This window comes from Odocoileus virginianus, chromosome 32 (assembly GCF_023699985.2).
Source record: "Odocoileus virginianus isolate 20LAN1187 ecotype Illinois chromosome 32, Ovbor_1.2, whole genome shotgun sequence".
NCBI lineage: Eukaryota > Metazoa > Chordata > Mammalia > Artiodactyla > Cervidae > Odocoileus > Odocoileus virginianus.
The window spans coordinates 3772666-3797601 of record NC_069705.1 but is presented as its reverse complement, the minus strand read 5'-3'; the positions used below and the strand labels follow the sequence as shown (position 1 = coordinate 3797601).

General features: G+C 44.6%; 1 protein-coding gene across 15 annotated transcripts in view; it reads right to left on the bottom strand.

Annotated features, from left to right (window-relative positions):
* PSD3 (pleckstrin and Sec7 domain containing 3) overlaps positions 1-24936 on the bottom strand; it is a 470822-nt gene that overhangs the window by 142211 nt on the left and 303675 nt on the right. The window contains exon 1 of one of the 15 annotated variants that reach the window (XM_070459805.1): positions 4788-5167. The exons of 13 other annotated variants lie outside the window; for them this stretch is intronic. In XM_070459805.1, coding sequence (XP_070315906.1) covers positions 4788-4946 — 159 coding nt within the window. In that variant the 5' untranslated portion in view covers positions 4947-5167. Of the gene's footprint in view, positions 1-4787; positions 5168-19661; positions 20447-24936 lie in introns of those variants that run through there. One more of the 15 variants, XM_070459799.1, reaches the window with a different exon arrangement.

Sequence of the window (24936 nt, the reverse complement as noted above, 5' to 3'; positions counted from 1 at the left end):
TTCACACTATATCATAGATTTTTCTTCTTTCCTCCCCCTTGATTCTGACAGGAGTGTTACACTAGCTTGTCAGGAATGATGGCACAGACCAGCATCTCGTTTACAATATTCAGATACTGCCTGGAAGTTCTGAAACACTTGCTGAGTACACCATCCCTGGGAGAATGTGTTCAAACAGAAAGGCACAAATGCAGCACAGCAAGAATGCGGTGTGAAACTGGGATTATTCTAACGACGCGCAAACCAAGTCCAAACCACCGGCACCTTGAACAAGTGAAATCTGGGAAACAGGAGAACAGTGAAGATCTGCTTTTAAATTCATTCAAGGGTCAACAAGCATAGCTTGCTTAACATCCTAAATAACCATCCTTTAAAAAGATATTAATTTACATGGAAGTACTGGCAGGATCAGAGGAATTCAGAAACAACTTGGGCTTATGGAAGGGGGAAGTAGGGGCTGGAAGAAAACCCAAAAAGCAAACCCAACAATGCAAACCAATATCACTGCGCTAGCTTTATAATTTAAAATAGAACTAAAGGTGGTGAAAGTTTCTATTTGGGGGCAAGGCTGACTCTCAAGTCTTTAAAAGGTTAAACAGCTATTGATAATTATGTAGTCTGCAGAACTACCTTCCAGAAGGCGCTGGGTATTTTAAGACCTCCTTTGAGTAAAGATCACATTAAAATGTCAAAGGGTATTAGTTTGGCAGAATCACACCTGAGGGAAAAGCAGAACTTCTTGGATCATGAGAAGTGACTCTGGCAATGAAGATCGTAGAGCCAATATAAGAAAGAGAGTCTGGAGACAAAGGTGTTTTTATTTCTGGACAACCAGACTGACTTTGCAAAGACATGTCCTCTCAGACTCCCTCACGTGCCAAGGTGCTAACTAGTAACAGGGGATGTTACTCATATTCTGACACTAATCCTGACAGTTTAGATCTACTGTCCTTCTGAAAGGATCCAACTGAAGGATGCATCTACAAGGTCAAAAGATGTGCTACTTCCATATAAGAATAAAAAAATATAAAAAGACATTTACAGGAAATTTTTCAAATTGAGTAAGGATTTTCCCCGTATTATATGAGAACTGCATGTTTGAACAGACAGATATAAATGACCCATTTAACCAGAATCTCCTTCCCAAGGCTCTAAGCCTTAGACTAAAGAACAAGAAAAGAGCGGGGAAAGAATGAGAACAATCCACAAGCCTCTCAAGAAAAACTTCAGGTCACAAAGGGGCACTGTAATGACTTTTTTACAGGTTCCTTTGGGCATAGATTTGATTCCCAGAGGGAGAAGTGATGAACGTTTACATCTACCTAACGACGTTAGAGCCAAGGCCCCGCAGAATGGAGAGGAGAGGACGGACGGTGCCTCTCACGCCACTGCGGGGCGTTCCACAAAGCCATGGGTTAGGCGCTTCCGTTCTCCTCTCATGCCTTTATGGTTAACTCCTAGCACAGGGAGAAGTGTATTCAAAATACATAACCCACCTTCCCTGCATCTAACTCAGTCTTTAGGTTCCTTGTTCAGAGGAAGAACCTTCAGCAATGCCCATGAGGCGCAAAAGTTACCAAGGCTCAGCATTAGGGCATCATTTCATCAACCCCTGCTCCTCACGGGTATGTGCTGCGGGAGAGAAGTGACCTTTCCAGGGGCACCCTGCTAACTAGTGAGCAAAACCCCGGCCAGCCCCCGGGACACTGCCCCCAGCACAGGCAAATGCCCCCGTTTTCAGCTGGCACCGCCCAGAGGACTAGGGGCTTTACTCTGCAGTTTCACTCTTAGAGACGTTTATTTCTTTGCCGTACTACTGAATAGCTTTAAACAGTTTGTTTGAATCCAGGCGATAATCAACCAGAGAACTCCTGGTTTAATCTCCAGCCTCATACCATTTCTCAAAGAATGCCTCAGAAGCTCAACCTTGCATGTCACATTCACTCACAACCACGGTGATATATGGCGTGGTTTGGCAAGAGACGTGGAAGGAAAAAAAGTGATATTACTAGCATGAACTTTTACAGATTTCTGTTTTAAGCCTAGGGTTGACTTGCTCGAGTTAAAGACTAAGCAATAGTGAAATAATTTCCATTTGAGGTCTAACTGGATCCAGGGGGAAATGCGGAAATAACTGGCAGAGTGGAGGCTTCATCAGCATCATCTTTCATGGCACATGCCAAATTCTGCAGTATTTGCCTTTAAGAAATTAATTCCAAAACATTACTTCTGTCAGAAGCAGAGCAACCAGCTGGGCCGACAGCTGGGAGGCCTGCACTGCCTCCTCGTGGCCTGGAGCCTCGTGAGTACCTCCCAATAGCAGGCCCTTCCTGGAGAAACAGGCTTTAAGCCGGACTTTGCTAGGACACTTAATGAATGCATTCTCCACACAATGCATACATATTTTTCTAAAGCTTTCAACAAATATGTTAGAGTTCCAACTCTCTGACCAGGGATGACAATGATGCACCGATTCCAGAAATAGCCCAAGTCCCAGAGACACAAAGGTAAATCCCAGGAGCATTGCACAAGCTGATGGTGCCTGATGGGCTGCTTTTCAGGGGGTGGTGGTATTTCTTCTGATTATTAGATTAGACATCTTGCCTTCTGCATGACAACATCAAAATAATGAAAAGGTGCTATTTACATGATTAGCAGGAAGAAACGCTGATTTGATTTTAAATGCTTTAAAAAAAAAGTAAGGTGGATGAGAATTCTGATTATTAACCCCTGGAGTACACTATGGACAGAAATTCACATTGATATGTATTTATACACATCTGTAATGTAGTCTGGTTCAGTATATTTAGGGTATAAGCCTATAGTGTTGTTTAGCTTACTTCATGTAGGGAACAAAACATGGCTAGAGAAAGATTAAGTTTCATCTATCTAATTTCCCATTCTAATGACTTTCTAACCACCTACTTCTGGAACTCAATTTTAAAAGACTACATAATCATAATGCTATAAAAATATCTCTTGTGAGATAGTGGGAACATTCTTGAATGCACTCTCCAGAACTTCATATGCCTCAAAAAACATAATTTAAACAAATTTGACTATAATCTCCAAAGTACCATGTGCTGGTGTTCAATTTTACCAGATCTCTCTTATACTCTTCACTTCTTGAAATGCTTGCAATACCCACCCCCTCAAAAAAAATAATGCTTGGCTTTCTCTTGCCTAGAATCAAAATCAAACAGGAGAACCTGTGCTGTGTGATACACGGAGACGATAGCATGTCCTTCCACTTGGCATGTATGCCAGACTCCAACACGACAGCACACAACCATGGTTCTGGGCAAACTGACTAATACCTCCATGCTTACATTATCACCGGGATTGGTGACAGATGACGATCACGGGGATTGGTGGCAGATGACGATGTCTGATGCTGTGGGTAACGTCCATAGTAAAACAAAACCTAAAGGTGCTTCTTCACACTCTTAATTAGAAGCCAGTCTTAGAGCCTTGTTACAAATCACATACCTGCCCACAGACACTAAGTTACTTAACAACAGAAGAAGCCGTCCAGGTCTGTCTCAGCAGGAAACAGGAGTCATCACACCACAAGGGGTCTCCTAACAGCTCCAGTGGAAACCAATACATCCCCCATGCAGGTCACATTAACATGACGGTGAAGACACATTGCTACCTGAAGCTAGAGCTTTAAAAAGATTCGGAGGAGGAGAGAGCTACAGTTGAAGACATTCTAGCTAGAAAATCTCCTGATGATGGATGGTGTTAGAGAGCCCACTGTGCCTTAGTCTAAACGGGGGGAGGAGGGCGTTAAGAAGCCAACATGTTTTTTAAAGTTGCATGAGGTATTCCACCCCCTCCCTCCACCCTGGCCATATGTGGAGGGGAACCTGTTACTGTTAAAGTCCTTCAGAAGGTAAATGTCACAGACGGGGGCTGGCAGGCACTGTGAGGGGGCCGAGGGACACCGAGCTCTGCCCTGAAGCATCCCCTGCACACCTCAAACCTCCGAGTCCCCAGCAGAACCATCTACAGCTCCAGCCAGAGTTCTGAAATCTCATGATTCCATGATTCCATTTTTAAACCTGTGGAGTGGGAGTGTTTCTGCGTACCCTGCTCACACAGATGGTGGTGGGAAGACTCTCAAGAATATACTGCATGTAGTAAAAGCCCATCTCACTACGTAAGCAGCCCCTTCATATCTCAGCCGAGCAGCGATGATGTTATCTTACAGACAGTCGCAAAAAGACAAGTGATCCATGGCAGCCCAGCATCGGCACACATGTGTGTGAGGAACATGGGAGACGACAGTCCTCCCCATTACACACACCTGAGGCTCCGGACGAGCTCAGGATGCAGCGCTAAGAGGACCAGGTCTGCCCTCCACATGCTCGGGGGGAGCTGGGGCAGGGAGGGCAGGAGGACCTGTCTGAACGATGAAATCACACACGCTGTCTCTGTCTCCCCGATGCTCTAAAAATACCCTGCACTGACAAGTCATTTGTCAAGGCAACCTTTCTGAGACGAAACCCCGATCTGCCGACCAGCACTTCCCCGCTCTCGTTTCATTTTGAGCCCTGCTTCGCCCCCGTCTTCCACCAACTGGCTCTTTACCAAACTGACCCACGCCCCCGTCTCCAGGCCAGACACCTGCCCCCTCACCTGACCCCACCTGATCGTTCTAGAACCATTTTAGGTGGCTTACTTTCTCAGTCTGTCACGGCACATTAGACGCTGGCAAAGACCGTAGCAGCTTGCGTTATCCTAACATGCGACCGTCCACACGCTCGAACGCGGGGTGTCTTTACCTTGGTCTCCTTGGCGGAAAACTCTGAGGAGTTGGAAATTTTCATGGACTTTGAGCGGTGTGACTGCCGCCGGATGGAATCCTCGCGGGAATATTTCACAGAGCCCGAGGTCCTCACCCGCACCTTGCTGGCACTCTGAACACTGTTCACGCCAATCATGCCGAAGGCTGCCTGGGGAAGGGGTCTGGAGAAATACCAAGGCACTTTCCAGCCGCCGCACGGCTCTCAAAGCTGGAGGAGCTCCGCTGGGTTGCGCCTGAGCAGCTCGGAGCGCCGAGATCGCCTCAGCCTAAGAAACACCAGGCTGCCTCCCCCAGCATCTTCAACTACCCTGTTTGCAGCGGGTCTGATTGTTCCAGGCACAGCTCACGTCACTGGCAGCGAACAGGGGAAAAAAAAATGCAGTCCCAGCCTCGCTACTCGTCTCTCCCCGTTACACACACTCACACACACACACATTCATATTCACACACTAGAACAAATGGTAATTGGCCAGGCGAGCAATTCATTAACATTCCAAATAGCAACACTCTTTCTCCGGTGATTGTGCAGCAAGCTCATTAATGTCAGCAACAAAATAGAGAGACCACAAATCAAAGTCTCGAGGAATGTGAGGCACCGTGTGGGGTGGTAACAGAGATGAATTTCCAGAAAGAAAGAAAGAAAGAAAAAAATACGCTGGGCATCAAGCGGCTCAGTCAGTCCCAGGCGGGGACAAGGACGACAGCCACAAAGCCATCCCAACAAACGTTGCCTTTCCTCTCTTCCCTCTTTCAAGCCACGCACTGCTTAAGTAACACAAACTGCATGGCTTTCTGAAGAATTAAACGTTTCTTACAGCCTCAGACTACTACTACAGCCAGACATTTACCCAGGAATGTGGTCAGCCCGTACGAGAAAGCCAGAATAAAGACGGTATGCCACCTCCCTCTCAGACTGGAAAGTTTAAAAAAAAAAAAAAATCAATCGGTTCACACAGGTTAGCTTTAAATATGGCTTAGGGTGAGACAGATAAAGCCAACTCTGATCAATAAGAAGCAAGAGGCCTTCCCAAGAGCTAGAAATGCTGCTGGCACAGGAATGCATGCAGCCCCCGCGAGGGAGAGACCCCCGAAGCTAACAGAGGAGCAGAGAATGTTACTTCCTGACACGTGAAGTTTTGAGTATAATACTCAGGACTGCAACACCTCACTTATCTGACATCCCAGGGGTACAGAGGGTCGGCCACAGAAGCCTCCATATAGAGGAGGTCTCCATGCTATATTAATATAAATGCCATTTTAATACGGTCTGTAAAATGCCAATCTGGAAAGACAGTGCTGCCTCAACCGATCCCCCTCCTCAAGTCTGATCTTTCCTTTGATGATGACTCAGGACACAAATTTCGTCCAGTACGTGGTGGAGCCCCAGGCGCTGAGCAGTGTTCATGCCGGGGGCTGCCACCTCCCCCGGCAGTGGGCCTGGCGGGCACTGTCTGGACCGACAGCGCTCCCTGCCGCCCCCTCCAGCCTCCTCACCTCCCCATCTCCTAACCTTGAAGCACGTGATGCTTTGACTCTGCTACACGCAAAACAAAGACATCAGAGAATCTTGTTAGAATCTGTCTAAAATAAGGTAACAGATTTTGGAAGATCATGGAGCTCTCCTCTCCTTCAGGAATATACCAAGTTAGAGTCTATGACATCATTCTTGGCTACTTTAGGGTAAACTTTCCTCTCTTCCCAGGTAATCTGAAGCTACTGAATCCTTTAAATTAAAAACATCCTGCAGTGACTTTATACTTTATGGAGCGTGTTCCCAAGATATAAAAAGTGATGATAAAGTCGCTTGTTTAGAATATGCAAAATTCTAACTTAAGCATATGATTCTATAGACCAATGTCTCCGATTAACACAAAAAAGCCTGAGGTGGAACCCATGAAGGAACTAGCAGCAGAGCCAAATAAAAAGTCTAAAAGTACTGGTGGAAGACACAAGACCCTCCTTCAACATGGCACAAATGCGAACACAGAACAGGATGCAAAAGCAGCACATGGTCTGGGTGTTTGCCAGGCAGCATAATAAGGAGTTAGAACACGCCTCCTCCTGATGAACTTAATTTTCTTTGCTCCACTGAAGAGGTTACATAAAAACAATGAGAACCATGTGCTAGCATGGACAGGAATGGAATCTGTGATAATACAACCTGATTTCTGGGAAGTTTGGCAGAAATATCCTATCTCAGCCCAAATATGTCATCTTTATCCAAAGATGGCCCAGCTGGCATTATTACTCCTGTAATCTCATTCCTAGTAACCACCCTCCCCTGTTGAACACCTCCTGCTTTAAGGGGTAGTGTTACCTCGTTTTGGTTCTCGACCACTCCATGAGGGGCCGGGTTAGCGGGGACTCTAGAACCCCCACCTCAGAGCTGGGAGAAGTCAGCTTGGGAGGTGACAGCAGAACCCCCACCATGAGCACACCCTTTCCTCACAGTGGGGCTGCATTTCAGACCTAGCAGGTCCTTTCAGGGGGAAGATCCCCTGGAGCATTCTGGGGATGGAGGAGCCTGGCAGGTGCTTTCACTGAGTCTGGAGAGAACAGCCTTCCTCTGACCTCACTGCACCCCCAGTACATCCACCAGGCCCCTCGCAGACAGTCAGAGCACAGAGGCCCGCCTCCGCAGCCTCAGGGCAGCACACAAGGGGGGTGCTGCGTAAGCTGGCGGGGGCCCTGCCCTCAGCCCCACCTGCCACCCGGGACCCCACCGCACTCCTGCCCAGCGCTACAAAGCCCTTCAATCAGACCGGGCCCTCATCCCCGCAGACGGCGGCCTCCGCTGGACCCACACGCACAGCACACGCGTGCCCGCCGGCCGAGGCTCCCCTGAACGGTCCCCACGGGGGTCCTCCTGCCCGCATGCTCTTGCTGCACCCCAATCCCACCTCTCACCATTTGGGGTTCAGCTCAAGCGTTACCTTTTCCAAGGGACTTTCTCTGGCCACCCTCCTAACACAGCCCGCCCTCCACCCCGGTCAGGGTCCATCGTGACTGCCGGCTCCTGTCGGCAGGGCACCCCCGGCATCACAGGGTCCACAGCAGCATCTGCAGACGGCAGGCGCTCCGTGACCACTTGTCGGACAAACTCCTTAAATACACAGAAGTTTCCCTTCTCCATTGTATTTCATGTCATTTTAAGAAAATTCAGCATGATTTTTTTTTTCTGAAAAATGAATATAGCTGATGCAAAATAGATTTCTTGCCTAAAGGTAAAATACAGCAGGCAGTGAAATTTAAGTTTCCTTCCCACACTATCTCCCCGTCCCTCTGCCCAGAAGCAAGCAATGTTGCCGATTTCAGATGCATCCTCTCAGAGATAATTCATCCATGTACACTGTGCATGTGGAATGTGTGTCTGCATCCTTTTCCTTCTTATGGGCTATAGATATCAATGAAAGCACAATACATATGGTTTTTTGTCTTTTCTGGTCATCAAAAAACATCCTACTTTAGCACACATAAACCTACCTCATCCTGATTCAGAGCTACGTAGTATTCCAGCATACAGATGCCTCAGACTGGGCATGTTGTTCACAGTCCTTGCTCCATAAATAAGGACACAGTGAACACCTAATGTAGCACATCTTGAATACCATTTAAACAATGTGGTTTTCCAATTGTTTTCTGAACAAGGCTACTTTTCCTCCCCTCACAGTTACAACACCCACAGTTGTGGTGCTGGGCACACACACGGGGTTCACAGCTAGATTCAGTATTTAACTCTGGCCTTGTCCTGACCATCCTGCTCTGAGAAGGCTTGACTGTTTTTAGACATCAGCCAGCCTCTCAGAGGAGCCTGCCTGCCATGAAATAGAGGCAGGCCTCCTGGAGAGCAGCAGCTGTTTATAAAGCACAAAAGAGCTTTTCATAAAAGCTTTGGCAGAAAATAAAGGTGATTTTCACACCAAATAGAAATTGTAGGAGAAATTTAATTATGCCCATTAACTGGAAGGCTTGGAATCTTCTGAGGTTTTCTCTGACCAAAGACACTGGTACGTAAGTCCTAACAGGCTTCTAAAAAGTGTCTCAGTTAACGGTCAACAGAAAAACTCTAAACCTCATAAAAAGCACAGCCCCAGAGAATTTAACTCCATTTAACACATTGCTCAAGTTTTCCAGGTGGCTCAGTGGTAAAGAATCTGTCTGCAGTGTAGGAGACGTGGGTTCGATCCCTGGATGGGGAAGATCCCCTGGAAGAGGAAATGGCAACCCACTCCAGTGTCCTTGCCTGGGAAATCCCATCCACAGAGAAGCCTGTCAGGCTACAGTCCACAGGGGTCTCAGAGTCGGACAAGACTGAAGCAACTAAACAACGACAACAATAATCCACCGCTCACCTGTGCCTACTGGGTACCAGGCACCGGGGGTACAGACAGCACCCATCCTACCAGGCCCCGAGCACACAGCTTGCATACACCTGGGGGTGCGAGGGAGGGTCAGTGGGAAATTCCACTACCATACGCACAACGCGGTGAGCGCCTTCGGGGTGTCAGTGAGCCGAGGGCTTACAGACCTCTGATGAGACAGACAGGACGACACTGGCACTAGGCCGATGCGCCTTCCTCTTTATGAAAACATTAGTGGAAAAGGCTGCAGGCTGACTTACGCACTCTGGAGAGAAGCCAAAGTGGCCAAGAATTCTACATCCCAATTGTCCTCAACCCAGAAGGGCTGGGGGAGGGACGAGAGGTGGGAGGTACAAAAGGAAACCGGCTTGGCCTTGTTTTCTGAACAGGGTGATGGATGTGAAAGGGTCTCTGGGCTCTCCCTGGTCCTTCAGATCACACTGGCCTGTTCGGAACAGAATAAAGGGTGGAGTGCCGATCTGGGAGTCAGGGTCCCAGGGTCTAACACCTTCAAGAGGCGTCACGAAGGGGCTGATAAATGATTTCTTTTCTGGGCCGTGAATGTTCATGTGCACTTCGTGTCGCTGGGAGAGCTGGAAGGAACCTTAGAAATGATCGCCTTTCAGTCTCTACCTTTTATAGATGGAGATTCCTGAGACCCAGGAAACATCAAGTTGGCTGGCTGGGGCGTCATAACTAACAGAACTGAGACTTCTATCCAATACGAGCTGCTTTTTTCCTGTGCCATCTGCTTCTTGATACTAAACATTCCACAACCACACGTCTTTTCACACTGCCATAAGGCTTAAAATGGTCACCTTGAAATGGGAAATCCAGTATGAGGAGACTGACTCTAGAAGTGAATGGAGGTCAGCCCACTCGTGGAATAAGTACAGAGAGGAGGCTTGAAAAACCAGCTCTCCCAGCAGCTCAGGAGGTTGCCCTGGCTCCGGAATACATGTGGAAGCTTCCTGCCCCCGACGTGGCAGGAGTGAGGCATCCTCCCATCCTCGGGTCCTATTCCTTCCCATTCAGCAACATGACCACCAAGCTAGGGAACCCTGCGGAGAACAGTATCTATTTTACCCTAGCCACTGAGAGTACCTGCCCACAACAAATGGTTTCCAACAGTAAACAGAAACAGATTAGATAAAACCTTACTCCCTGCTTTACTTCTCCCGTCTTCTTCCAGGCTTTCCAGCTGATCCTCCTCCAGTCTGAGGACCAATTCTGAACCCAGCAGAGGAGGCAGCCTTCTAGCGCTCCAAGGCAGGATCGGATGCTGACGCCCATGGTCTGGCCACGGGAGGCCTCGGGCAGGCTCCCCTGCCCCCCACCGGGCTGCGCCTGAGCCCGAACCCCGCTGCCACGTGTCACCAGTCTCCCACCTTAGCAGATCAGACACACCTCACGGACTGGCCCCTGGACAGAACAGGCCGCGTCCCTCCGAACGCACGGTGGACCTGCCCTCGGGCCCCTCCGTCCTGCAATCCCAGCCCGAGGAGCTGGCTTCACAGCCCCTTCCTTTTGTCCACCAACTCTTTTCATAGAGATGTGCTGACTACTTACCTTTCTCCATTTCAGGTGGACACAGAAATGAAAAGTTCTGTCCAGCAGTGGGGCTAGAGATTTCCTTCATTCAGAAGTCATTATCTGGAATGTAAACTACGCCTGAACTTAATGCACAACTGCTGTCTTTGGGGATGGGCAGCCGGAGGTCAAAGTACCTCTGACTTGTTGACCCTCAAGGACAGCTGCCGCCTTCCAGCGGCCCTCAGCCTGGCCCGTATATTCACAGGCTTTAGTTTCATCTGTTCTGTGAACATATAAAGCAACTGGATGGGGAAAAGTCTTTAAATAGAAACTTCTTACGTTTAAAATTAAATAGCATTCTTGCCAGGGGGGAAGAAAACACCCTGTAAGCATGAAATAGTTCCAACCTTGAAAAAAAACATTATTTATCCCTCATAAACCAAAGCCAGTCACGTAAGACATTTAGACAAGAGTCATCTATTACACTTTCTATTTAGAAGCCCAGGAAAACAAAGATGGAAAGCTGCATCCTTGTGTTCATAAGACATAATTCTGTGTAGCTGAAGCTACCACATTCAGCTCGGACCTTTTCAAACTATCACAGGGAAAAGAAATACAGCACTTTGTCTTAAAGCCACTAGACCTTCGGGGTTGGGGGTGGGCAGAAATCTACCGTGTGTAACTAAGACACTAAATCTTTGGAATGGAGGTCTTCTTTATTCCATCTCAAAGTACATATGAAATGCAGGTACAGAAGTGGTATCAGTTCAGAGCCCCCAGAGCTGTTCTTCTAGTTGCTGGAGGAGGTCATCAAAAGCACATGTCCACTGGCTGACCCTGGGGCTGGACCCGGGCGATCAGCGGCTCCTTACCCAGCCCCGGTCCTTGCAATGTGCCTTCCGCTTGCCTTCCCCACGCTAGGAGCTGCCCCAGGACGCGGCCGTGAGACAGGTGGTGTTGGGACCCTCTGGACGGCCTGCCTGATGAACTTAGGTAAGTCTCCTTATAAACTTGAAGATCCTGGAGGCAGGTGCAGAGATCGGCTTGTCTCTCAGCCACTCAAGACAAGCCTGGTAAGTTCCCTTGCATATTAAAGTGGCCCCTACCAGCCTGCCCGGCTGCCTCTTCCTTCAGTCTCTCCTCGTTCTCCTCATATGGGGCCAGTCTGCGAACCAACACTAGAGGGTAAACCAATCGATGCAGTGGTCAGTGCTGAGAAAATATGCTGTTCCAGAAGCCAATCCAATAAACCTGCCCATAATAATCTCTTAATAACATTTAGTGTCAATTCAACAAATATCCCCTAAGTGCCTAGGGCAGGCCAGGCACAGTGTCCAGAAGGAAATAAAAGGTCAGACATCGCTGCCCTTGTGGAGCTTCACACCATGACAAATTGTTCTCTAAGTAAGAAACAAAGCCAATCATAGTACATAACTCTACTTGCATTTTTTCCAAAAAAAAAAAACCCAAAAAGATTGGGGCAGAGAGAGCATCAGTTTTTGCTGCCTCCCTCTCATTTATCAGCAAGTCCTGCAAACCCACAGATTTTCATTTTCCATTTCTTTGATTAGTTCACTTAGTAGTCTGGGTCACTTATGAGTGTCTATCAGTCTTTAATAATTTCAAATCACATATAATTTCACCAAAAATCGTCACCGCTTGGTGTTAGGAGTAACTATAAGCTCTATAGTGCAAAAGACAAAACACCCGTTTAAGTCCGTTCACCACTATGATTTCCCTCATTTCTGATGTCAGGCACTAGGAATACAATGTTAAACCAAACCAGAAAGATCCCTTCTCCCACTGGGCTTACACCGAGATAGACATCAACCAAAGAATCAGTCATCAAAAATAATCAAATAATCACATGAGCTAATGTAAAACAGTCATGTGCCGCCATGACGAACTCTGCGCCTCCACAGGTTCAGACCTGGTGGTCAGGAGTGGAGGGAGGCTTCCCTGAGCAATGCGGGAACCACAGTGGGACGCGGCCTGCAGGGGGCTCAGGAAGGGGCCGGGGTATCAGCACACGCAGCCTCGGAGCGGCCGCGGCGGTTGTGTGGGTCACAAGCGGAGCGGGCTCATTCAGAGGCATCTTTACTTGTGTTTCCAAACTCACCGCTGCCTTTCATTCTCAAAAGAACAGTATATCAATCTGCCCATACTACATGAATATTATTTTAAACTTCTCAATCAGCAAAGTCATTCTGGAATTCCAATCAAAGGAAAAAAAAAAAGTAACACAGAAAGGAATCATGTAAATCCCTGTAAGACCAGAGCTGTGCTCCAAGGCTTCAGAAGGTCATGTCCAGGGACAGAAGGTCTGGGGAGGAGTTTGGCGTGGCCACAGCCTACCCTCAAGTGAACTCCTGAAGTATTTAGAAAAATCTTGGAGCGCATTCAGGAGTCTGGTCCATTCTAAAATAGGTACAGGCTGGACTGTCCACACCACAGGGTATCAGGTGATTTGCAGAGTCAGACATTTTGACGTTGGGAAGATACAGGGCTGTTTCAAACATGTTTCCCCCAAACTGCTGGTTATATTATTGCCACCCCCCCCAAAGAGTCCTTAGTAACATCTGCACAGTTTCTATGGAACATGATCAGCTGGAAATGTACAAGCTTTAAAAAAAAAAAAAACAAAACTAGCTAAACAAACCAACCCAGTAGATTCCTACTTAACAGTCTCTGCCTCCTCCAAATTGCAGGGTGGCCGAGACTGTAGTGGCGGTTTCTCTGAGGTTAACAGCGCCAAAGTGGCAGCAAAGTGCAGCGGTTCTGGGTCACGCAGGCTGTGTTCACATCTCGGCTTTGTCCCTGACTGAACACACGCCTCTGGGTAAGTTACTTAAATTTCCCAGATCTCAAGGGAAAATGGGGAAAACATGACTCAATGGCCATTTGTTGATTTCAGGTTACTCACTAAAATCAACTTCCTATTTAAGGGGGAAATGCCACCGTGTGCCCGAGAGGGGACCAGTCGTCCCGGTCCCTGTAAGCTTGCAGCAGGGGCCGTGGGACCTGAGCTCGGCCACGTGATGCTCAGTGACAGATACAGGGTCAGGGCATCCATGCTGTGGAAGCAGCGGCAGCTGTGGCGGCTGCCCTCCCCTTTCCCATGGAAGCCACCTGGCACTTCCTCTGCACGCAGCCTTCCTGGGTGGGACCCTGCCGTCCCACTGTGACTCTCAAATAGCCTCCCCCCGTCCAGTTGTGAGCTACCAGATGACTTTCTAGGAGATTCCTTTTGCCCTTCAGGTAGCCAGTGTCTCCATTTATTCTGTAGCTAAGAATCCCAGCTGTAAGGAATGACATTATTGGTGATGGTGGAGAAGAAACACAGATGAAGCACTTAGCGCAGCATCTGACGTATCAGTGGCATGTTTGTGATAAGTGGGGAGTAAAGCTAGATCCAGAGTGCTAAGACACTTGGTAATTTTGAGATCTGAAATACTCCTGCCCAAGTTTCACCAAATGAACAATAAAGCAGCTCAACTGGAGCTTTGCTTCAGTGACAAAGATTAAGAAGATCCTGGTTCCTGTTTAAGCCCGAGCCACCGAATAGTAAATGGTCACGAATAAAACATTCATGTTTCCCGTGCCTTAAACATCTCTCTGCTGCTTCCAACCCACCTACACTTCCCACATCTGCTCTGTCCCCACCACCATGCTGCCCCGCAGGTCTCTGGAGGAAACATTCTACAGAACTCTAAACAGTGAGGTCCCTCCTCTAGATGAAATCTTTTATTCCTTAGATAATAAATTAAAATTATTCTGATAAATGAAATGGTTTTCAATGTAGCTGTGCTTATTCAGGGGATCTTCAGTGCTGGTCAAGTGTGTGCTAGAAATTTATAGCATCCCCCATAAAAATGCTACTAACTCTGGGATGTTAAAAACAGTCCAGTAAACATTTTTATGTCAGGGGAACCAATAAATGGAAATCTAACAGAATCTTAAGACAAATAGCATTCAAAAGGGATCAGAGCTAGGCTGTGCAATTCTCAAATTCTCCAAGGACAAAACCACCCCAAGAAGACTAAAAATCTCTAGCAGAAGGACGACATCTCCTTACAAAGAGGAGAAGCAACCAAGGGCTGATGAGAGTCAGCGTGACACTGGGACCGAGATCCCAACCTGGGTTGAGAATCTAGAGTAAAGCTAATGTCTCTCAGAGGAAGTGCAGACACCGCGTTGGTGTCTGACAGCCCCAGGAAAGTGCAGGTCTGAGGTGACAAAGAAAGAGGCGAACAGCATCTTTCATGACTCCCGTCCTAATAGCTTAGGAACACAACTGGCTAAGACGCCAAATAACTTAAAAACACACTCATAGTCCTCTTCCACATACTTTAGGAAAAAACTCTGAAGGATTTCACAGACCTAGTGGGCAACTTCTGTCTATTCTCTCCTAAGGGGTATTTTTACTAAGTACTAATTGATGTACAAAATAATACAAAAGCAATGTTTATGCATAATACTAGACTAATAATGATAAAAACTAAACACCTTTCAAATCCCCACCCCTGAATCATAAAACAGAATCTAACAGGGCCATTAAAACTTCCTGGGGTCCCATCGCCCCTGCTCTGCTCTTCCTCCATCTAAACGCCCTGGAAGACAATCTGACAGTATCGTGCAGGGTAGAACTTGTCACCATGTGACCTGGCAGTTCTCTTGTATGTATATATATATGCTCCAGGAGATGAGTTCGAAATCTGCCGTTGCTTGTAACAGGAGGGCATGGGAAACCACTCAAATGGCTAAATTAATTATGATAGCATCGTACAACACAGCAGCGTATCTTCCTATTGCGAGGGAAAGGGCAAACAGCCCAGGTGGACGCCGTGGTGGACCGCCCCGCTGGCCCCTCGGGCAGGAAGGACATGTCGGCCTTGGCGGTCGGCCCCTCTGAGAGCTGCCCAGGGCTGAGGAGAGCCGCCTGCTCCCTCAGGCCCTGCAGGACAGCTCCGCAGGGCCACTTCTCCACTTCAGGCCTCCGCAGCGGTTGTATCAGAGCCCAGCTTCTTTCCCTCTCTCTTCCACAGTGCCCCCTAGCCCTCCCCGGCATGATCTGCAGGTTACTCCCCACTAAACTTCCCTTGAGTTAATATTTGACTCAGAGTTTGCTGCCCAGGGATCCTGACCTGGGCCCCCACTTCACTTTATGCCATTGTGTATAATCCTTAGGATAAATCCTATTAGATAGATACTGTCAATCTCACGGTAGAGATGGGTTTCAGAGAGGTTAGCTGAATTGCCTAAAGTCACTCAGCTGAAATCAGGAACTGAATCTACTGAGTTTCCTAGAAACTATGTTTTTATCATGACTCTGTGTGTCCTGAGCTTAGCTTGTATTTTTATACATTCCTAGAAGCAAAGAGATGTGCGTTTCTTTTGAAGCATTCTTTGAGTCAAGTCCTAATTGTAATTTCCCCACAGAATTACCAAGGTTTTATTATATTAAAGTAATACAGCATCACACTCACTCACCAAGTCACACTGAGTCTACTGGTTTTGAGTGTAAGATTAAATAAGAAATATTTTATTTTTGTTGAGTGAGTTCTGAAAAATCTGGCTGTGCCACTTTTACTCATTCTGATTGGGATAAAGGGGAGCTATTCAGTCTCAAGTCACACCATCATTAGTTACATGGGAAAGTTCAGGGCCGTCCTATTCAATAGAAACACAATGAAAGGCACATAATATAATTTACCATTTTCTAGTAACCTTATTACAATGCATAAAAAGAAAACAGGTGAAATTAACTTTAATAATATATTTTACTTAACCTGACATTATCTAAAATATCATCATTTTAACATATAATCGATAAAAAAATTTGTAATAAATTAAAATCCTCTTTGTGTACCAAGTCTTTGAAATCTGGCAGCACTTCAGCATTCCAATTATGTGGGGAGCACTCAGCCTCACCACATACTGAGTGCTCAGCACAAACAAAGGGGAAAGAGCAGGAAACACAGGGCTGACGATGAGAGGCGAGAGTTTCCAGCGTTACTATAACACGATCCACTCCTTTCTAGGCCACAATAAAAGTACTTGACGGTAAGACTCATCATGAAAACTCTTCTCTCAAATATGAAGCCTGAAGCCTGTCTCCTTGTTGATCTATTTAAGCAAGAGAGATATTTCTTTTATTTATATTATTGAGGTGTGGAGTCCGTGATAAACTAAGACATCATGTCTTTGCCATCAGTAGACTTGGGAACGCTTTGTCATCTGAGTATTAGTATTATTTTTTTAAAAAAAATAAACTTCTTAAATGGCATTTCAAGTTTCAGGATAGAAACAAGGTCCCTTCTCTCTTCTTTTATATTAAAATACTCAGAATATCCCAAAGCTCTGCTTCTGAGATCTGAATAATCTTCAGCAAGTCTCCATTCTTTAGGGACCTGCAATCCTCACCTATGAGGGATGGGTGTTAAGTGAGAAATCTCTACTCTTCCTTCCAGAATCAACATTTTGTGACTACATGCCAGAGTCTGATGAGTAAGCTGTCTTCTGTAAAACAACCCAAAATTCATTTCTTTGTTGTCCTGCTTCTTTCTGAGAAAAAGTTGCACGTTATATATCTATTAGTGTTAAACTAAATATTGGTCTCCAAAGTTCCCATCTTAATCCCCGGATTAGAAGATGTTCATTTATGCTGTAAATACGTTAGCTTACACAACAAAAGGGACTTTGAAAGTGTGATTACATTAAGGATCTTGAGGTAGGGAGACTGGCCTGGATTATCCTGGTAGGCACAGACAAGCGTTCTTACATGAGAGATGTAGGAGGTCAGAGTCAGAGGACACGTGACAACAGAGGCGGAGTTTATATCTGTGTTGTCTTAAGACACTGGAATTAGGATAATTTGTTATAACGCAGCACGAGACTAATACCTCTATATACCACATAAGCATCATCCCAGATGGCATACCATGTGCCTTCTTTATCAGAAGTGGATGTACTGATTTCTAACTCACCTTCCTGTTTCATTAGAGTTGAAAGGTTTTATACGGATTCTTATATGTGAGAACAAGAACAGTATATAAGTTTTAATTAAAAAAAATAGCACTTTCTCTTTCTGGAAAATATGCAGAAATATTGAAATTTTAAATTACCATTAATGAAGACAGCAAGTCTATATTAAAGCCAAGGCATCTGTGAGCTTCTGAAGACCCCCATACCCACCACCCTTCCCCGCCAAAAACCTCACTCAAACAGGCTCATCAAGAAATGGATAAAAAGATTATCGGGAACAGCAGAGACATCCTTTCGTCAACCCAAGCCCCTCTTCTTCCCCAGGGACAGGGTTGCTGTTGGGAAGATACCTTGCAAAGACTGTTCCCAGCCCCACCTGGCATCAAAGTGTGAGTGGCGGAACCCGTGCCACCTGCGGGTCCTTCAGAACCCCTGCCCTCCTTTCACAGCCAAGACACACAACAATGAAGACGTGTCTGGGGATGAGGAAGGCTGGAATGAACAGAGGCTGCTACATTTCTGCAGAGAAGCAAGCAACCTGCTCACCGGGCATGTCTGCCTCCACAACTGGACAAGAAATCCATCTCAACTGTGTTTGAGCCACGATACAACGTGGGATCACTTACTACAGCCACTGCAGCCCACTCAGACTGACAACGTATTTACCACCAAGAAAGACGACCCAGCACTTGGTTCTTGAGCTTACTTCCCTGGCGACAATTCACGGTATGTGGTAAAAATCGTAGCTTTGTAGGTAGTGAGCTGACTAAATCTATTTACTGGGCCAATTACTCTATATGAAGCAGAGTTTCCTCAGAAAATGTTTGTTGAGATGTTTGTAATTCCTGGCAAAGATTTCAGGTAGTGTCAAGACTACTGGTCAACATATGATGATAGGAGAAAAATAAACGGAATTCAAATGGTGTAAAAGGTAAATTAATTATAAATTTTTGGGTAACCATACTGAGATACAGAGTGGGTGTATAGTAAGACAGGGAAAAAGCAATATGTGTAACTTTATATTATTTCCATTATTTAAGTCAAAGTTCTTCCCAGTACTACAGATTGAACAAAATTATAAGCAGACCTTAAAAATCAAGCTATAGATTTTGCTTTAATTCTTTCCTTTCTTTACTAAGTCCACTGGCAAATGGTTAACTTTTCAGACTTCTTCCCAAGAATAAAATTTTCCCTGCAGGCAGTTAATTAACAACCAAATTTCTGGAAACTTGTAATATTGTGAGACTTCATTTTTGCAAGGGCACTTGATGGAATCTTGCTTAAGTCAAATTTGCCTCATTTTCCTAGGCCAAGAATTAGAGAAATGGGACCTGAAATCAACCACCATCTTTTTGGGCTTCCTATTAACATTAAACATAATATAGCTTCTTAAAAAAAAAGATACAATGCAGCAACTCTCCATCTTCCCCTTTGGAAACCGTTTTCTTAATTTAAGCATTTAATTAGATATAAAAGGCTTCTAGAATCCAAGAATTCATTATACACTGTTAGAAGTATGCCTATTTTATATTCTCATGAATGAGGCATCAAAAGAGTATACATTTATATTAATAATAGGAAACATGGTGTAGTTTCTAGAGGATGGTGTTTTATTTCGCATCAAGACTTTAAAGATAGAAAACACCACATAAACAGTGTGAACACTGCCTAGAGGCTATATGCCACACGCGTCATCTTAAACCTTTCTGCAACACTTGAGAAAATCAGCAATATGCTCTGGGAGCCAACCATAAGCAGAAGTACAATGTGGTCATTCAGTCCCCTGAGTCCTGCAGGACAGAATGAGAGCTTCCAGGTCTGTAATTTTATCATTAGACATAGTTACCTGTTCATAAATTACTTGAACACTGGAGCATAAAGACTTAAAGAAGCTTCATTTCATAAAACAAGAATGGTTGAAGTCTCATTTCCTCACCAAAACACAAAGACAAAAACAGACTAGACACATAATATGATGCAGAAGCAGCAGTTTCATTTTTATTTAAGAGGAAAAGAGGCCAAAAAGGTAAATAATTATATCACAACACCAAAACAAGGACATAAACAGGAAAGAAGCCAAGCACACTATACACTACCAAATAAGCCCAGGGCATTTGAAGAAAATGCACCTTGACAGATTGATGTGTATATCATTTTAAACACACTGGAATTTACTTGCTGTAAATTCTATTTGGAAGCCACTTTTTTGTGTTTTTCTACAACAAGGGAATTATTCACCAACTGTAAGACCTTTTATAATAGCATAGCCAACAGCTTTCCCAAGGGTGTAAAAAAATCTACTTACAAAGTAGAAACTTATAAATGATATTTCACCTCTATCTTTTTCTATCTAGCCAAAAAAACACCATGAAAACGTCTTTGATGTGAAATACAGTGTTCATAGGACCGTTTATGGTGTGTGAGACTTTTTTGCCTACAAGTTGTATGAAAAATATGTGAAAGAGCTGAAAATAAAAGCAAAAACAAACGAACTCTTTAAGATCCCGTTAGGTTTAGCATTTTATTCCCCGAGGCAGAGGATTTCCCGGAGTTCTGAGGATGACCTTCAGTACCCTTCGCGGCACGCACCTCTACCAGGCACCTCACTACCCGTCACTTATCCATCTGCAGGGGACGCTGAGACAACCAGCCTGTAACCAATCGCTTTTTCTACCTGGTGACGATCATCCGGAAAAAGATGGAACTGCTAGTAAGTCTCCTCTGATCCATATTCTCCCCAGTAATTTTCAAGCATGACCTAGAAAGTTCAATAAACTATCCTGAGGCCACAGAATACAGCAGTGACGAAAGATGGAGAGGGGTCGTGCCACCTACTGTCTGGGGGAACCTCTGGCTACTTAGACCATCTAAGCTTCAGTTTTCAATTCTACAAAATAGAGACATTTTACGTGCACATGTATGGATATGCATGTAACCTACGTATGGGTTGTTCTCAGACTTACAAGATGGAAATCACGTAAAACGTTAAGGTGTACGCCTATACCTTAGGCGGTACTCTTTACAAGAGGCCTTTAGTGTTTCACGCACTGCCTGCCAGGGCAATTTTCATGTTCTTAGAAAATGTCTTTCTTTTCTGAGACTGTCTTGATTTTGGCGTTTTTCTGAGGACAGGAAGTAGGAGAAATCCTAGCTGGAGAAACTCTTGCATTTGTCAGTGTCAAGAGCTGGGTGAAGTGTCCTTTAATTCTCTGCTGCTAGGACGGCAGCAATCAGAAGATAATACCACCACAGGGCTTGAGCACCCTCACGGTTCCCCTGGTTACAGATCTCTCCCTTGAAGAATGGACCAAGGCAGAGATTGTTCTGGTGCACATTCTGCGGCCTGGCAGAGAGAGCGATGCTCACTGACCAACATGTGAAGGACATGCAGTTACACAGACCACTGATGGTGAAGGTGCTTCATCAGACTTTCAAGAGACTGAAATCAAAACTGTTTTCCTGCGATTCTTCATTATCACTAGAATATCTGAACTCAGAGTGGATCAAACACATACACTTCAAGGAAGAGTTTAAAGCAAACCTCTAATAATACAAACAATTTATGTGCCATTTTTGTTGGTGGAAATAGTCACCCACAGAAAATAGACTCCCACATAGAGAATTCCCTTGGAAGCAGAATTCTTGGTTAAAATAAACAACATGCAATGACTTCCAGAGAAGGTCCGGTGACTACAGTACAATGGCTGCTGTTTCTAAAAGGTCAGTTGCTAATCTTCAGGGGTTTTTTAAATATAAAAAGTAAAGTAACAGAGTGTGTTTCTAATAAGAATATATAACACTAAGCCTAAAAATTAGTAAGTGAAACTTGCATTTGAAAACTACACGAATGGAAAAGAATGCAACTGAATCAAAGCAATCATTTTCAGAATTTGGCCTGAAGTATATTGACAATGAATCTCATATTAATTAAAGTGCTTTTAACCCTGACAGCACTGCAACATCACTGGTCTGTTCTTAAACCTGTGGCAATGACTTCACAAAGCAGCTGATTCATCAAAAAGGAACTTCCTGGCAGATAAGATGTAAAACAAAGATGCCAAAACGATGAAAAAGCAAAAAGCAAAGCATCATGTACCAAAATGTTGCTTCCCAGCTGAAAACAGATACATTCCTGTCTTCTCTTCAAACACTGACTTTACTGCCCTGAAACAAAGATCGATTGCTTTATTTAAAAAAAATTTTTTTTAATTTATTTGACTGCACTGGGTCTTAGTTGTGGCATGTGGGATCTTGTTTCCTGACCAGAAATTGAACCCACACACCCTGCCCTGGGAACTCAGAGTTTTAGCCACTGGACCGTCAGGGAAGTCCTGACGGTTTGCTTTATTCTGATCATTTTTTTCTCTTCGTAGGCAGTAAATGCAGAATTACTCTTTATGAGAGGACCAGTTACAGGAAGATGAACTTCAGCAGTGGGAAACCTTAATACGAAGTGTAGAGGAAAATCAGAGCATCTCATCATGCTTCCTTGCTCTCTCCGAGGTTCCACCTCCATTCTGCTGCTTCCATTATTTCCACTGTACCCTATTCTACTTTTGTGCAGTATACCATTCATCATATCTCTGTCTGGCTTAATATTTAAGAGCTGAAATTTTTTTCAAAATAATACATATAAAGTTAAAAGGCAAGCTAGAAAAATATAAGCAGTATCTATGATAGACAAGAATAAAACTATCCTTAAAGTACACATTTTAGACAATAATTAGAAAGAAAGGTAAAAATCCCAACTTATAAGTTATATGACTTATAGCATATATAATGAAGTACAGTGCGAGCATTAACATCCTATTGAAATATATATTGACATGTGAAGATTTACCATATGACCCAGAAAATTCCACTCCTGGGCAGATGCCTGGAGAAAAACATAACTCAAAAAAGACACATGCGCTCAATGCTCACAGCAGCGCTGTTTACAACAGCCAGGACCTGAGTGTCCATCACCAGAGGGACAGATAAAGAAGTTATGGCACATATGTATAATGGACTATTACTCAGCCATAAAAAGGAGCAAACGTGTGCCATTTGCAAAGATGTGGGCAGACCTAGAGACTGTCACAAAAGTGAAGTCAGTCAGAAAGAGAAAAATGTAATATCGCTTATGTGTGGAATCCAGAAAAATGGTACAGATGAGTTTATTTTCAGAGCAGAAAGAAAGTCACAGATATAAGAGGGAGGTGGGAGGGGGGATCGGGATGGGGAACACATGTAAACCCATGGCTGATTCATGTCAATGTATGACAAAACCCACTACAATACTGTAAAGTAATTAGCCTCCAACTAATAAAAAAAATAAAAATAAAAAAACTAAAGCAAACCATTAAAAAACAAAAAAAGAAAGTCACAGATATAGAGGACAAATGCATGGACACCAAGGGAGACGGGAGGTTGGCGGGGGATGAATTGGGCAGTTGGGATCGACACTACTGTGGATACAGTCTACGCACTGCCACGTACACAACAGGAGACCAACGAGAACCTACTGCATAGCACAGGGGACTGGACTCAGCTCTGCGGTGACGTAAACGGGAAGGAAATCCAAGGGAAGAGGGGCTATATTATCCGTAAAGCGTTCCCTCTGCTGTATAGCAGAAACGACCAGAATGTTGTGTGGCAACGATCCTCCACGATGGTTCAAGTTCTACAATTTCATAAAATCATTCAATACATTTCATCTTAAACACTGAACTAAAAAGAGACTTAGGTCAGAGGACATGGCATAGATCTTGAGTTGGCATAAATAATTTCAATAACAAAACAAGGTTCCTTCAGCTTCCTATAAATTTTAAATCCACATACAGTAACCTATTTTAGTAAGCCCCGATGTGAGGACCACAGTGAAAACCTAGCATATCGCAAAGAACCTCTACACAGGACAAAAGAGAATCATAATGATTATCAGTAGAGTACAGCTGATCACTGATATTACTGTCCAGTTAAATCGAATATATGTGCACTAACGTCATCACCATGAGAGTGAAGTCCTTTGTTGTAGAAAGATGCCAAAAAAAAAAAAAAAAATGTCTTCCAAATAGAGCACAGTAAATTCCGAGGCATTTAAAAGTATATACACATCAGTTTGTCAAGGTGCATTTTCTTCAAATGCAGTGGGTTTATTTGTAATGTTTAGTGTTTTTCATTGGAGAAAGCAATGGAGTGGCAACCCACTCCAGTACTCTTGCCTGGAAAATCCCATGGACAGAGGAGCCTGGTAGGCTGCAGTCCATAGGGTCTCGAAGAGTTGGATACAACTGAGTGACTTCACTTTCACTTTTCACTTTCATGCATTGGAGAAGGAAATGGCAACCCACTCCAGTGTTCTTGCCTGGAGAATCCCAGGGACAGGGGAGCCTGGTGGACTGCCGTCTATGGGGTCGCACAGAGTCGGACACAACTAAAGCGACTTAGCAGTAGCAGCAGCAGTGTTTTTCATTAAGTAAATATTTTCTCTTAGAGTGAACTACAGGGGTGCCTGACATGGTTTCAGGGATTGACTCTAGGCCCAGGGTTTTAAAAAACAATATATTAGGTCTCTCCATAGACAAAATTCTAACTTTCAGCCTTAGCAGCACTACTGGGTAGAGACATGACTAGTGAGTTGTAGATCATCCAGTTATGTCTCTATGTTTTTCAAGTTTTTACTCCAATCTTCAGTAAGAAATAACATTTTCACCAAGATCCAGTACATTTAAGATACACACAAGTATCTAAAGGGTTTCCCTTGTGACTCAGCTGGTAAATAATCTGCCTGCAATGTGGGAGACCGGGGTTCAGCCCCTGGATTGGGAAGATCCCCTGGAGAAGGGAAAGGCTACCCAGGGAAAGGCCTGGAGAGTTCCATGGACTGTATAGTCCATGGGGTCACAAAGGCTCGGACATGACTGAGAGAACTTTTACTTCACTTTCTATGTATCTAAAAATGAAAGTTTCAGGAAATACTACCTATCTGTCTTATGTAGAGTACAGCTTTTTCTATTTTACTTTAATAAAAGAAATGCTAGCTACAAGGTACTAGATCAATTTAATGAATTATTAATAATGGATACTGACTTGTCACTTGGAAAGCACTGGTTTAGATTAATCAGATCTAAAAAACTCAATTTAAGACATTTATTTTATCAATGTATTCATGTATGTGTTTACTGTCTATCTACAAATTCTAACACTTTAAGGAAAGATAATAATTTGTTACTCTTTGAATCACTCTAATTCAGATTGTTCAAGAAA